Source organism: Nipponia nippon, unplaced genomic scaffold (assembly GCF_047370975.1).
Source record: "Nipponia nippon isolate SJK-2023a ecotype South Korea unplaced genomic scaffold, ASM4737097v1 scaffold_8, whole genome shotgun sequence".
In the NCBI taxonomy this organism is placed as follows: Eukaryota; Metazoa; Chordata; class Aves; order Pelecaniformes; family Threskiornithidae; genus Nipponia; species Nipponia nippon.
The window spans coordinates 50,486,892-50,499,887 of NW_028262402.1; the positions used below are offsets into that span (position 1 = coordinate 50,486,892).

Sequence of the window (12,996 nt, forward strand, 5' to 3'; positions counted from 1 at the left end):
ATGGGTTACCCTATCAGTACGGGGACCAAGTGCCTCCCCTCCCAACAGCTCTATAAAAAGAGTCTCTCCAAGATACCCCACCGGCTCCTGCCTGCCAGCGCAGACTGGGAGAAACTTGGCCACGGGGAGAGAGGGAGGGCCGCCAGAGGAGGTGTCAGCATGCCGTCTGCTTTCCAGTTTCAATGCCACTTCATTCTCATCTTCCTGGCAGCCTCCAAGGGGGAAACCAGATATCTAGAGGTGAGCAATAGGGCTGATAACTAAAGCGCCTTGCTGTGCTTTTAGCTGCTGTCTTCTAACTTGTACTCCCAGCTTTTGAGCATCGTGCTTTTTCCTCTCTCCCCTCCTATTCCCACTCCTCCTGCATTAAACCTACACCTGGGTAACAATGCAACAGTCCTGTCCATCCCCCCCCCCCCCCCCAATTGTTTACCCTCCCTTTTCTCACGCTTATATTTTTGCTGAGGGTTTAAGAGACTCGCTGTGCACTGAGCTGCAGGGCTCACCTCTTAGGTGCCAGGTTTGCTCCCCTCTACTACAGGTTGGAAGCTTTCTGACTGAGCTCTTCCACAGCTGCACCGTTTCTGGAGGAGGGATTTAATCTGCTAGTGCCTGTTCTTGAGAGGTGCAGGGAGGGGGCTGCATTTCACTTTGCCCCAGCCTCTTCTTGCCCTCTTTCCTTCACCAGGTGAGGGATGCTGGTGAAGATGAGCCCTTCCTACTCCTCAGCGAAGATCTGAAGAGAGAGCTGTCTGCAGGGCAGATCTACCGCCGGTCGCTCCGTGAGTTTCTTTGGTGCTCTGGTGGGGACTGTCAGTGGGTGGGAGAGTCCTGGGGGGAGCTCAGGGCTCAGGGAGGGGAAAGGGGCTATTTGGGAGTGACAGAACTACAAGCACTTTTTGCAAGGGTGGGGAGAAGAAGGACAAAGTGTTAAAATCTCAGAAAAACTGTGGTTGAGGCAGAGGAATGGAAACAGGGCTCTGAAAAGAGGTTGGAGCTCAGAGTTGAGGGTCCCCAATAATGGGAGGAGGATGGAGATTGTCCACCCATGTCCCTGGGCAGAGTCATATCTACAGGGGATGGGGCAGGTGGAAAAGCTGTGATTAGAGAGAAATCTGAAGGAATGGGGTGTTTGTGCGCTTGTGCATGTACACATACAGAGTTTTCTGCTCAGAGATGCTTTGACATGTCATCACCCCCTGCACCCCCCCATCGCATGCTTGCGCTCACACCTGCGAGTTACTGTTCATCCTTCAATGCTCAGCAGGGTCCTAATTGCTTCAGCTGGGTTTCCCTCTCCTCATTGCCAGATGGGTCTCAGCGTGGGGGTCTCTCCTCACTACCCCCTTCCCTGCGCTGCGGGAGCTGGCACTGTGTCTCCCTCCCCAGCAGGCTGAGGCAGCAGCCCCATGTCTCTGTTTCTTCAGGGTGCATCGACATGCTGAGTATAGAAGGGCAGTTCACCTTCACTGCAGAGCAACCGCAGCTGCACTGCGCGACCTTCTTCATTGGGGAGCCTGAGGAGCTCATCACAATAGACTACGACTTTGTAAACATCGACTGCCAAGGGGGTGATTTCCTGAAGGTAAGAAGCTGGCAAGTCCTGCTGCACTTTCCCTTCCCTGCTGTCATCTGACATGTGAGACATTTGCTGCATGTGGAAGGGGCAGGCAAATGCATGTGTGCACAAGTGTGTATGTGTTTGAGTGTGCAGAACAGGCTTTCACAAAGCAGCTGTCTCTGGGACAGCTGTTCCTCCTCCCTGAGGCACTTTGAGTACCTTCCCCTAATCACCATCCCCCTAAAGCAAAGTCAGATGCAGACTGAGGATCCCTCTCCAAACTGCAGCATCAGCTCTTCTGAACTTTTTCAGGAGCACCTCTACTGAGTGTCCATACCTGGGGGACTGACTGAGCAGTTTGGTCAGTATGAGCAGAGACCCTCAGTCCCGTTAGGAGGGTTTTCTCATTGCACCATGAATCACATGAGTCCTGCAGATGCTGATACAGGTCTCTGAACAGCTGTTACTGCTCCAGGACCTCTGCTCACAGGTCACTTAGCATCAGCTTATTAATGAGTGGATTGTTGCAGCCTTTCTTTCAAATAGCCCCGCTACAGACTTTCAGGACATTGGATCCGAACAGAAAGAGGTTCATGACTCAGAGTCATTTATATTCCAGCATCAAAAACCTTTACCAGCACATTTTGCTGGCAGGCAGAAGCATTGACCAAGATCTGAACTCGATTCAGGAGAGAAAGGGAGGGTCAACGGCTCCCAGCTGCTCCCCTCACTTTGTGCTCTACCCTTTGTGCTGCAGTGGCCGTGCACAGCACAGACCCCGTCCCACCTGGTGGCGAGCTGAGCTCCAGGGAGGAGGAGGAGGAGAAGCTGCCTTTCAGCCCTTTCCTTGTCTCCCGCTCTTGGAGAGATGCTGTCCCCCTGGTCACTTTACCCTGGGGAATCCTGTCCCTCCATCCCATACCCCTGGCTGGGATCTCTCCCCACATTGCTACAGGGAGACTGATTTCAATTTCTTGTGGGTCCAAGGATTTTGTACCTAAACTTACAGCCATTTATGGAGGATAGAAAAATGCCAAGAGATCTTTGAGGCTTTATAGAGGTTTCCTTCCTTTGATCATGGGGTACCCAGTTTCTGCATTGTACTATCATATTTATACAGGCAGCTTTTCCCTGGTGTAATTTGAACACCCATGTCTCATTACTTTAGAAAATTTACAGTTCTGGCAAATCCAGAGACTGATCCTGCAGCTTTTCCATGAGGAAGTCCCACACATACTCACATTAGGATTACTCACTGAAGCAATGGCAGGATCTGGTCCTCGGATTTTCGAAGTATTGACTGCTCCAGAGAAGGAATTACCTGGTGAGAGTGGCTAGGAGGGAATTGAAACAGCAAGGCATGCAACTGTGCAGCTATGCTAGCATTAATACAGATTTCTAGTTCTGATACCTTTCCTTGAAGACGGCGAGGGCAAACTTGCTATTTTTGTTGTGAGGGAAAGATTTGTAGAGGCTCCTGTTTAAGGTCCGGCCAAGTAAGTAGCATTTGTTCTGCTTTCCAGTGCCTAGGACGAGCTAAAAGAACAGACACAGGAGAGAGCAATAGCTCTGCCAATAATTCCTCCCCAAAGCTTTATTGTATTTCAATACCTCTGGAAGGCCCCCAGGCCCATTAATGACAAGCTGCAAAACATGGATGGTGGAAAATTACAGGCCAGATCAATGGACTTAATGCCCAGAGTTTGAGAGGGTGACTTATGTTTCATGTGGCTTCCAAATCAAGCCAGTCAAAAACTTCTCTTGGTAACAACGAAATTGGAATAGTAAGAACTTAAAAAAAAAAAAAAAAGATGTAAATGTGATGTTGCTGGAGCAAAAAGAGCTGCTTCCCTCAAAAAAAGGTTACCAAAATTGTCACCTGAATGAAGTAAAGACAACTTTAAAATTTAAATGTATCCCTTCCCTAAATATGGATTGAAGCTTGAATAATTAGTTAAATGCTAGGAAATCGATAAATACAAAGAATTTTTGTTTTTAATTGGTGGCTTTGAACAAGTCATCCAGTGTCAAAATGAAACAGCGTCTGTAATGCTTCACGTTTCTGTTCTCTGCTAACAGAGCAATGACCAAAAGCCTGGTTTTCAATTATTGAACCCCTGTAGGTATTTGATGGCTGGATACTCAAAGGAGAGAAATTTCCCAGTTCCTTGGACCATCCCCTCCCCACCTCCCAAAGATACATAGACTTTTGTGAAAGTGGCAATATTCAGAGGAGCATCAGGTCATCACAGAATGTGGCAATGATCTTCTTCAGGATTCACCAGCCAGGCAATGGATTCACTGTCACGGTCAAGAAAAACGCCAACCTCTTTCGTAAGTCCCCCTTTTATACCATCAAATGGGCTTGCATTTGGGGCCAGAAGAAAAATGAACATGTTGGTTTGCATTGAATTCTCTTGCTGGTGTTATCTGCACTGACATGGCTCCAGTAACACCACCGGAGCCACACACATCTGCACACCTGAGGATTTGACTCAGGCTCAGTGTGTGTCTCAAGAAAAAAACACTAAGTGAAATGTAGGAGATAACTTAGGCATGACTTCAATATTCAGGACCAGAAGGCTCTTTCTTTCAAAGACGATCTCTTCCAATCTTGTATTGTCATGTTCCAACACATTTGGCTAGAACAAATAGTATTAATTTAGAGAGTTTAATCTCGGCAATTTCTAGATCTGGGTGAACAATGAGGCAAAAATATTTGAAAAAGTTCAACAGCAAAACCAGTGTATTAAATAGTTATGTGATAGTTATGGGTGATACATGACCCAAGGATCTATTTGCAAGTTATTTCCCTAAGCCTGTGAGCTGGGAAGGCACAAATAATGGTCACTTGCCCTTTTTTTCCAAGAGGGGACAGGACATTTAACAGTTATTGTTCAGGCCAGTCTGATTTATCTGCCTCACCATGCAAAGGATGAAGATGATGGCATGTCTGCCCTGTCCTTACTCTGAGTTGTTCAGACACAAGCCTGCAAGCTGGGTCTCCACACTGGTGTGGCTTCATGCCTGTGGATGTGATAATAGCGTGCAACTGCTGGAGGTGGCTTGTGTCCTTCACCGGCCTACTGAAGCAGCTGCAGGCCTCCAGGTCTGCATGGAGGATCCCTTGGGTTGCACACGCAGATGATAAGCTATTCCCTTACCTGCACTGTTAAGTTTGAACTTAAAGATAAAATCAGCATGTACCTGCTCTAGTTTCATTGGGATGGTAAGGGTAAGGATTTGCAGGGTAAGGAACTCCAGTTAAGAGGAGCAGAATAGGACTTAGGGATTTGCTGGCAATATCAAGCCATAACCAGTCAAAGCTAAACAAAAGCCTTGCATCCATATTTAGCCTTGTTCAAACTGGCAAATAGTATGAGCCCCCGACAACAGGAGCTCCTAATGTGTGGATTTGGGGTGCGAGGTCTCCCATTGACTGCTTCACCCTCAAGTTCTGCCAGACCTCATGCTACACAGTAAGCAATGGGCAGAGAATTTTTAGGGAACAAATGCTATGCAAGAACACCAGAAAATGCCATATGCATATTTTTCAGCATTTGGTTGTAACTTTCAGTAATTAAATCATCTGTTCTTTGTTAGTACTGAAAGTACATCGTTTTGCTACATGCAGTTATGACTGCAGAAGTAACTCTCTACCTTCTCCCATGCCCCAGCTTGCAATGTCATCTCTCAGACTCCTTCAGGAAGGTTCACCATGGTCATTCCTCATCAGCACAGAAACTGCAGCTTCTCCATAATCTACCCAGTGGTGATAAAAATATCTGATCTTATCCTGGGACATTTAAATGGCCTCTTTTTAAAGGTGAGTTATTTGTTTCCTAAGAAATTACTACTATGTGCAGTTTTTCTGGGCAAGGGAGAGGGAAGAGGGTGAAGCGGGGACAGCCTGTGGCACTGGCTAATAAGGCATGTGCGCTCCAGACCACATGCGCACACGGTGAGGGCTCTGGTTTCCCCCCAGAGACAAGAGCTGGGTCTGTCTCTGTCCCTATTGTCTCTGTAATGTTGCAGAGGCAATCAAATTATGCAAACTACCATTAATGCATGTAAATATTGTTTGCCATAACAAAGGGTAATAATGTCATTAGAAAGAAAGCAGTGCTCTCCCAGAGAGCTGTCTGTCTGTATTTAAACTAATGAAAGCAGCAACCACTCTGAACAGAGAAAGGAGACGCGGGTTAAATAGTGAGTTATTAGCATGGAGAAAATACAAACGTGCTTACAACTGATTCCCTGCTCGGCATGCTGAGCATCCTTCTGCTCTGTTTGCTCTGAGTCACAGCCCAGGGCTGGGGTCTGGCCACAGCATTTGGTGCTTGGTGACAATCAGACAGAAGAGGACAAGGGTTATTAGTGGCACTCTGTGCCTAGGAGGTCTAAGAAAGTGCGAATTCCAAAATATCCAGAAGGACAGGAGCAAGAAAGCTTGTTTCCTGCTGCCAGTGAGACTGGCAGCCTAGGTCCTTCATGGGGGCTTCTGAGCAAACCAGGCTTTGAGAGATGGGCAAGTGAGTTGACTTATTCAGCAGCAGGCAGAAAAGGGACAACAGCAGGGGGACGATAAAGAAATCAGGCACTTAAATAGCAGCAGATGGGTGACAGCCTGAAGGTGCATAGGGTGTCCATGCAAGATGTTTTTGGCAAACAGCATTAATTTTCAGGAAAAGAACACTTGTGGGTCTAATGTATAGTGAGCCATCGTCGTCATAAAAAATTACTCTTTCAGTTAATTCTTACTTTAATTAAACTTTGCCAGAATAGTGTATTTTAGCAATATTTATTGCTTAGGAATAAGCATGGTATAGTGGAACTTGAGGTCCTGCCTGCCAGCTGAGTGTGGGCACACGTGCAGCCCATCCCTGTGTTAATTTGATTACATGTCTAAGCATCTAGAATCAGATTGCTTATCTGCACTAAGAGTAGTTGAATCAACACCTTAACTATTTGTCGGTAATTTTCAGAGCCTACTTAGGTCTTTCTTTGGAATCCCTTAAGGAAATTAACTGACTAATGTCAAATTGAAGTAGTGTTGCTCAGGATGAGAACAGCCTTATTTCACACAGGTTTGAGCACAGAGGACTTCTAAAACCTAGTGTTGGCTGCAATCATGTCTAGGGAACCGCTACTTTTCAAAGATAAATGATAAACAACTTTCAATCTCTGCCTTTTTAGAAACCATCAGCAGGCTGTGCAGGAGTAGGAGATTTTGTAGAGCTGCTAGGAGGAACTGGCTTAGACCCATCCAAGATGTTTCCTCTAGCTGATCTCTGTCACTCCTTTCATGGGTCTGGTAAGAACTCCTTCTTCCACTTACCTCTATGTAATAAAATAATTAACCAGAGGGAGTCATGCAGAGCCGCCCCCAAACCTGGATTTTCTGCTAAACTGGTGAACTTCACATGTAGCAGAACATGAGAGCTAAAGCTATTTGAGCCTGGGGCTGGGCTGTGTGATACAGCACACCCATGACCACCTTCACTTGCCCCTGCAGTAATCATTATAATAAGGTTAAGTTATACATATTTTTTAAATGTTTGTCCTATGACACATGATTATTAGAGTGTCAACAGATAAATGAGCCTGGAAATTCATAACAAATGAAGACAGAGCGGTACATTTTCAGTTCAGGAGTTTTTTCTCACTTACTCAGTGTTTCCAAAGCTTCCTTTTCTGCTGCAGGAGTAACACATACTCCAAAAGCCTCAGAGCTCCCACGCTCTGCTTTGAACCCTGGAGGAGCTCTGAACCTGTTTGACTATCATGCCAGGTCGGTGACCTCTTTCTGCCCATAAAAATAAGAATTGCCTGTTTCCCTAATATTCAGTACAGCAGAGTACAAAGTGTTGCAGTGGTGTGACAGACAGGTCCCTGTGGCACATGTGTTGTACCTCAGGAGTATGAACAAGTGCACTGGAGAAGCAGTGTTTCCGCAGGGTTGGAGAGCAGAAACATGCCTGGCACTTCGCCTCTGTGGTCTCCCTTGCCTTTCATCACACCACAACTTAATGGCCCAGGCACTGTTTAAAGGTTTAACTGGCAAGTGCTGGGCTGAGTGAATACTCTGCACTGCAGTGAGATTAAAATGTGTTTTCCTGGCGGTGTAAAGGAAGCAAAATTCCATCTCGGCAGCCCCTACTCTCCCAATGGCCTACCAGAATTCTCCTCTAGTGAGGAAGGTGCTCCAGGTTCCCCAAATCAAACAGGCTTTGCCAAGCCCCCACCCAAATTGGCTCATCTAAAGCAGTGGTTAGTGATACGCTTGATTTCCCCCAGAGTGAGTCCATATGCTGGGCACTGCCATTTGAGTTTGTCTTGGTGGGACTCTCACAGGCCTTTGTTACTGTGAAGAACATCCTTGCACACAAAACCACTCATCCCTCTAACAGGAAACATTTCAATATTGTTAATTTTTGATATCTCCAGGACAGGGTGCCATTACCTTTACCCACTGTTTGTGGTATCTAACAATACCTTCCCAAATGCAAACATGTACAGACCTCTGTGTCATGTCTGTCTATATATATGTGAGACTGCGGGTGGAGGGGAATTGAGTGGCATTTGCATGAGTAAAGGTTACAACACTTGATTAAATACCCAAGCCATTGTAAAGTGAAACTAAGAAATACAAAAGAAGGTATTTAGTCAGCAATACCACCACTGGCTGGCCATCACTACACACAAACTTGCTTTGTTTCCAAAATCGAATACATCAGTGCTTTGTAATTCCCAACACTTTTCCCTCACTCCCATATAAGTGTGCCTTTATCTCTCCTCTATATCTCTTTTCCCTAACTAGCCCAAATGAAGATTGGCTGTGACAATACCGTGCTGCGAATGGTCTCCAGCGGCAAACACATCAACCGTGTGACATTTGAGTATCATCAACTTGATCTGCAGGAAACAGAAAACAGGAAGGAGAACAGCATTGAGGAATTCTGCTTTCCTAGTATCTGAGAAACCAGGCCACACATTTGCACATAGCTAATGAAAATATGGTTCTGGTGAACTAAAAAAATGTATTTTTCCTTTAACCAGCTGGTATTATCAAGCCTTTCTACAGTACAAGCATATTTCTTTTTTCATACAAATCTGTCATTCTCATGAGCAAGCAGGAAAAACCAACCAATATATTAATCTTTGTTATTATCATTATATCTTTTCTGCAGTATTTAAGCTCATTTACCATACTGAAAATCAATAGCAAGAACAGAAGGCTATGTTTCCCATATAAGTATTATCAGGAAAACAGACACAAACTCTTTGTGTATCTAGTCTGAGGACATACGAAAACCATAATAAGTATAAACTTCATGCAGCAACTTTATCCTTTTATATCAGGTATAAACAAAAAAATTAGATGGTGGAATACACTTCCAGTTTTGTAAGAGGAAACCCAACATTAGTGTGTGTAAAAACTACTGGTTTGTTTATGACTATAAATGTACTATTTATTTCTAATGACATGTTTTTAATAAAAATTTATAGCATGGAAACTTCCTTACACAAATCCAAACATGAATAAATACATTCAAAGAGTTGGCAAAACATTATTATGTTGTATTTTTCCGAAGAGCTCTTTTAACATTCTGGTTAAACTTCCTAAGTCTTGTGCAGTTTCCTGGAAAAGATAATTTTGAACGTATGTTGCTGTAAAACTGTGGATTATTAAAGTAACATTATCGGCAGAAATTTGGTTTGCCAATGTTGCATACACCTTCACATGGAGTACGTTCCAGCTGTACACTTACTGGCACCTTCCCTGTTTAAGGTTTTTGGTCAGATGTCCTGCTGACCCATGGAGGCAGGGATATACAAATGTAGATTAATTTTTACAAGACCTTTGGTGACCCAGAAGAGGAATTTAAGCCTGGAGGACTCTAGGAAGCACAGCGCAGCAGAGGACCAGAGTTGTGTCCTAGCTCTGAGGGAGTCACATGGATTGATTTGTGTGTTTTCTGGGAGTGCTACCTGGCAATAACAAGAGCAAACCATTCCTCCTGTGATGTTCAATTAGCGGTGAACATTGATTAAGCCAGCTGCATGACTGAGATCTCAGCACTGATTTCTGGCTCTTAATCTCAGTCAGTCACCAAAAATCAAGTGTCTTGAGTATTCAGCAGCTCTGAAGTTAATCCCTCCCAACTGAAGTGGGTGAAAACTATAGGATGCCTCAGACTTTCCCTCTGTAGGGTTTTGGGAGCCCAGTTTTGGTGACTGACTCATGAACAGAGGGATGTTCTTGGCAGTCTGGTCAGACTCAGACGAGCATGTCCACCCTGCAGGGCTGTGTTTGTGGAAAGGGTGGGGATTGTGAGAATGTTTCACTTTGTTCCAAAAAAAAAAAATCAGGCAAAACCATTGCTGGCTGCCTCGAGGGATGGAGCATTCCTGGCTCAAGGCTCTGAGTTGGGGGTCCTTGGCCACCACATCCCTGCTCCAGCCCCATGCGAGCCACCATGGGCTTCCTGGGCCCTCAGTGTGGTGCTGGCAGTGCTGGCATGGCCACCCAGCACCAGAGACATCAAATCAGAGGAAAAAAAATGAGGGCTCAATGAAATCACTTTTTTCCTGAGGAAATTTGCAGTGACAGAGGATCTCTGTCCACCAACATCCCCCTCAGCTCATCCTTTCTGGGTGCCTGCCACTGTCAGGGCTGCCCTAACCATGTCCAGCCCTACCAGCCTCTCCTGGGCACCCTTCAGTGAACCAGGGCAGGTTTCTGGGCTGGGCAGTTTGGGAACGAGCTCATGGGCTCCCTATCAGACCATACCTATCCACATGCCTACCTTCAAATTGGGGAGAGGGAGAAGTCCAAAATGCTGCTCCTTGGTCACTGGGAAACACTGGAGGAGTTGAAACATCAACGAATTTCAGGTCCAACAGCTCAGGACTAGATCACCAATGAAGATAAAGTCACAATCTCTTGCTTAGTGCAGTTTCATAGTGGGATTTCCCACCTTTCAGCTTTATGTGGTACTTTTTTTTTAATCCTAACATGACTTAAATACCTCCAAACCACCAAGGCCTTGTAGAAAAGATACTTAATGTTCAGAGATTTGAGATTTCTCCTTCCATAGTATACAGAAGTGGACTCTATTACTAAGAAAACTTACTGTTATAGATGGCGGAGAATGCAAAACAACACTCTGCATAGGACAGCACCATCTATTGTTATTGCTCCGTGTGTAATACTTGAGTACATGGCGGTTTTCCAAGAACCAGTTGTCACTTCACCTACTCCTTTTAATTGACATAAATTTAGGCAGCACTGTCAATCACATCACTCCACTCTGTTGGCTGTCTTGGAAAAACCCAAACCCAGCCAGGTAGCCATTCTCTGGTCTGTGCTTTAGGCTTTACCTCATGTGGAAAATCAATAATCACTTCAATCTGTGTACCTGTATTTATGGGGGCCCTCGTGATTTCAGTGCAGAACTTCAGTTACAAGAATTCAGCTCATAGATGTCAAATGTCACAGCTCCTCTGGGCTTTAGTTCTGGAGGAGTAAGGAAATAAGTATCCTTGTGACTGAAAAGAAAGGAAACCAAGGCAATAAAAGTACTGCAGGGGGGGGGGGGGGGGGGGAAGCAACAGAAAGTTTGTAAAAGGAAAAAAAAGAAAGCACGATAAGAAATACATGAACAACATGAATATCTGTTGAAAGAAGCGAGAAAAGAATGTATCAATTAAGAAGGTTGTAGCCTGGAGGCTTACAAGAGCTGGAAAGCCTCCTAAGAATTAAAAAAATCAAGCTCCTAACAATAAAAATGGAACAAAAGTCTTTGAAGAGGCACTGTATACAAATGTTGGCTTTGAGAGGAAATTGTATGTCAACAATTTAGACACCCTGACATCTGTCATTGTAGGCAAAATCACCAAAACTCAAAATTAAAGTTAAAACCCACAAAATTATCAGGAGAAGATGTAAGTGATAGGCTTAGTGCAGACTCCGATGTCTGAGAATGGACCGCTTTTCATCTTTTTTTATTTGGCATCACCACTGACTTTCCCCTAGAGAAGTAATACAAAAGATGGCATGATAGCACAACAGCACTACACAGCATAGGAGCACTGTGCTAGATTTAGAAAAAAAAACACTGAATTTGGACTGATGGGTTATCCAACACTCAAGCAATGACTGAAAAACTCTTCAGCGCCACAAAAACTACAAAGGAGCCTAGTGTTAAAAAACGTTGTTTGCAGGGAAAGAGAAAAATCAGCAATTCTTACTGGAATCTCAACCTTGGAAGACAGAAGGATACAGGACATGAATCAACTCCTGCATTTCTGTACAAACATGAAATCCAGGGTGGCTGTTCAGAAAAAATAATGTAGTGAGTTGTCTAGAGGGAGGCTGAATTTCCCACCTTAATTAAGATCTAACGATTAAAAGTCTTCTACTTAAAGACCATGCAATAAATCTTCGGCTTAAATGTTATTTCCATCTTTACCAGGTATAAATGAAATAAATTAATAACAATTGCAGAGATTTATTGGAGAGTGGTAAGTCTTTGTTGTTGAAATTACTCAGAAGAGAGGATGGAAATACACTGGAAGTAGTGGGAAAAAAGCTAGAGCACTGGTCCCTATAGAAGCGCCCCTGGGCATTTGAAAGAATCAGTCAGCTGAAATAATGTTTGTCAAGAGATTTCTGGCAATGGAAAGAGGAACATTGTTATGGGACCTACCAGCATAGAGCATGTGCCAAGAGCCGTGTAAAATAGGTCTTGATACAGGAATAGATACAGACTTGTTCAGGCTCTTTGGGACTTTTAAGAGCAAAAGAACTGTTCAGGAATTACGAATTATTTTCAATAGGTAAAGGTGCAGTAAAAATGTTTTATTAAAGTTAGAATTGGTGCCTTTGGAGGTAAAACCTCAGAACAATTGTAACATAGAAAGACTGACCATAGTGAGATGTTACAATGATTTCTTGCTTTGTGAGATGACCATCTGTTCCTAAAATTAGATTCTTTGCTCTTAAAGCAGTAACAAAAAAATCACGGACTTCTTGGCAGTAATGTGCAACTCCCCGTAATAATGCGCAATATTTTTTTAAGTTAGAGTTGTTCTGCTAAACTAATGTTGATTTTTATCTTTCACAACTGACAATGAAAATAAGTGCTCAGACAAAGACAAGTGTGGTCTTTCTGAATGGCAGTCTAAACGACTTGTAAAACCTCTTCTAAATATCTGCTCTGCTAACATTGATTCTATGAAATTGTGCCCTGCTTTCTCTGTGGTGGGGTTTTGATCAATAGTTAGGAAGGAGTCTCCCAGAGTCTGAATAGTAAGGAAAGCAGATTTGCAGAACACATTAGGTGCTTGATCATCTAACCTGCTTCCCACTGAATACCTACTCCTGCAAATTTAAAATATGTCTCCAGGGTCATCACACCGCACTGGCTTCA

At 44.2% G+C, this 12,996-nt stretch overlaps 1 protein-coding gene across 1 annotated transcript; it reads left to right on the forward strand.

The window, feature by feature from the left end:
- On the forward strand, nt 1-9,237 carry CRHBP (corticotropin releasing hormone binding protein). The gene is made up of 7 exons (XM_009465825.2): nt 1-240; nt 689-782; nt 1,428-1,585; nt 3,685-3,895; nt 5,239-5,387; nt 6,758-6,875; nt 8,382-9,237. Exons 1-7 carry the CDS (start codon nt 1-3, stop codon nt 8,537-8,539), a joined length of 1,128 nt encoding a protein of 375 aa, XP_009464100.2. The 3' UTR covers nt 8,540-9,237.
- The last annotated feature ends 3,759 nt before the right edge of the window (nt 9,238-12,996 follow it).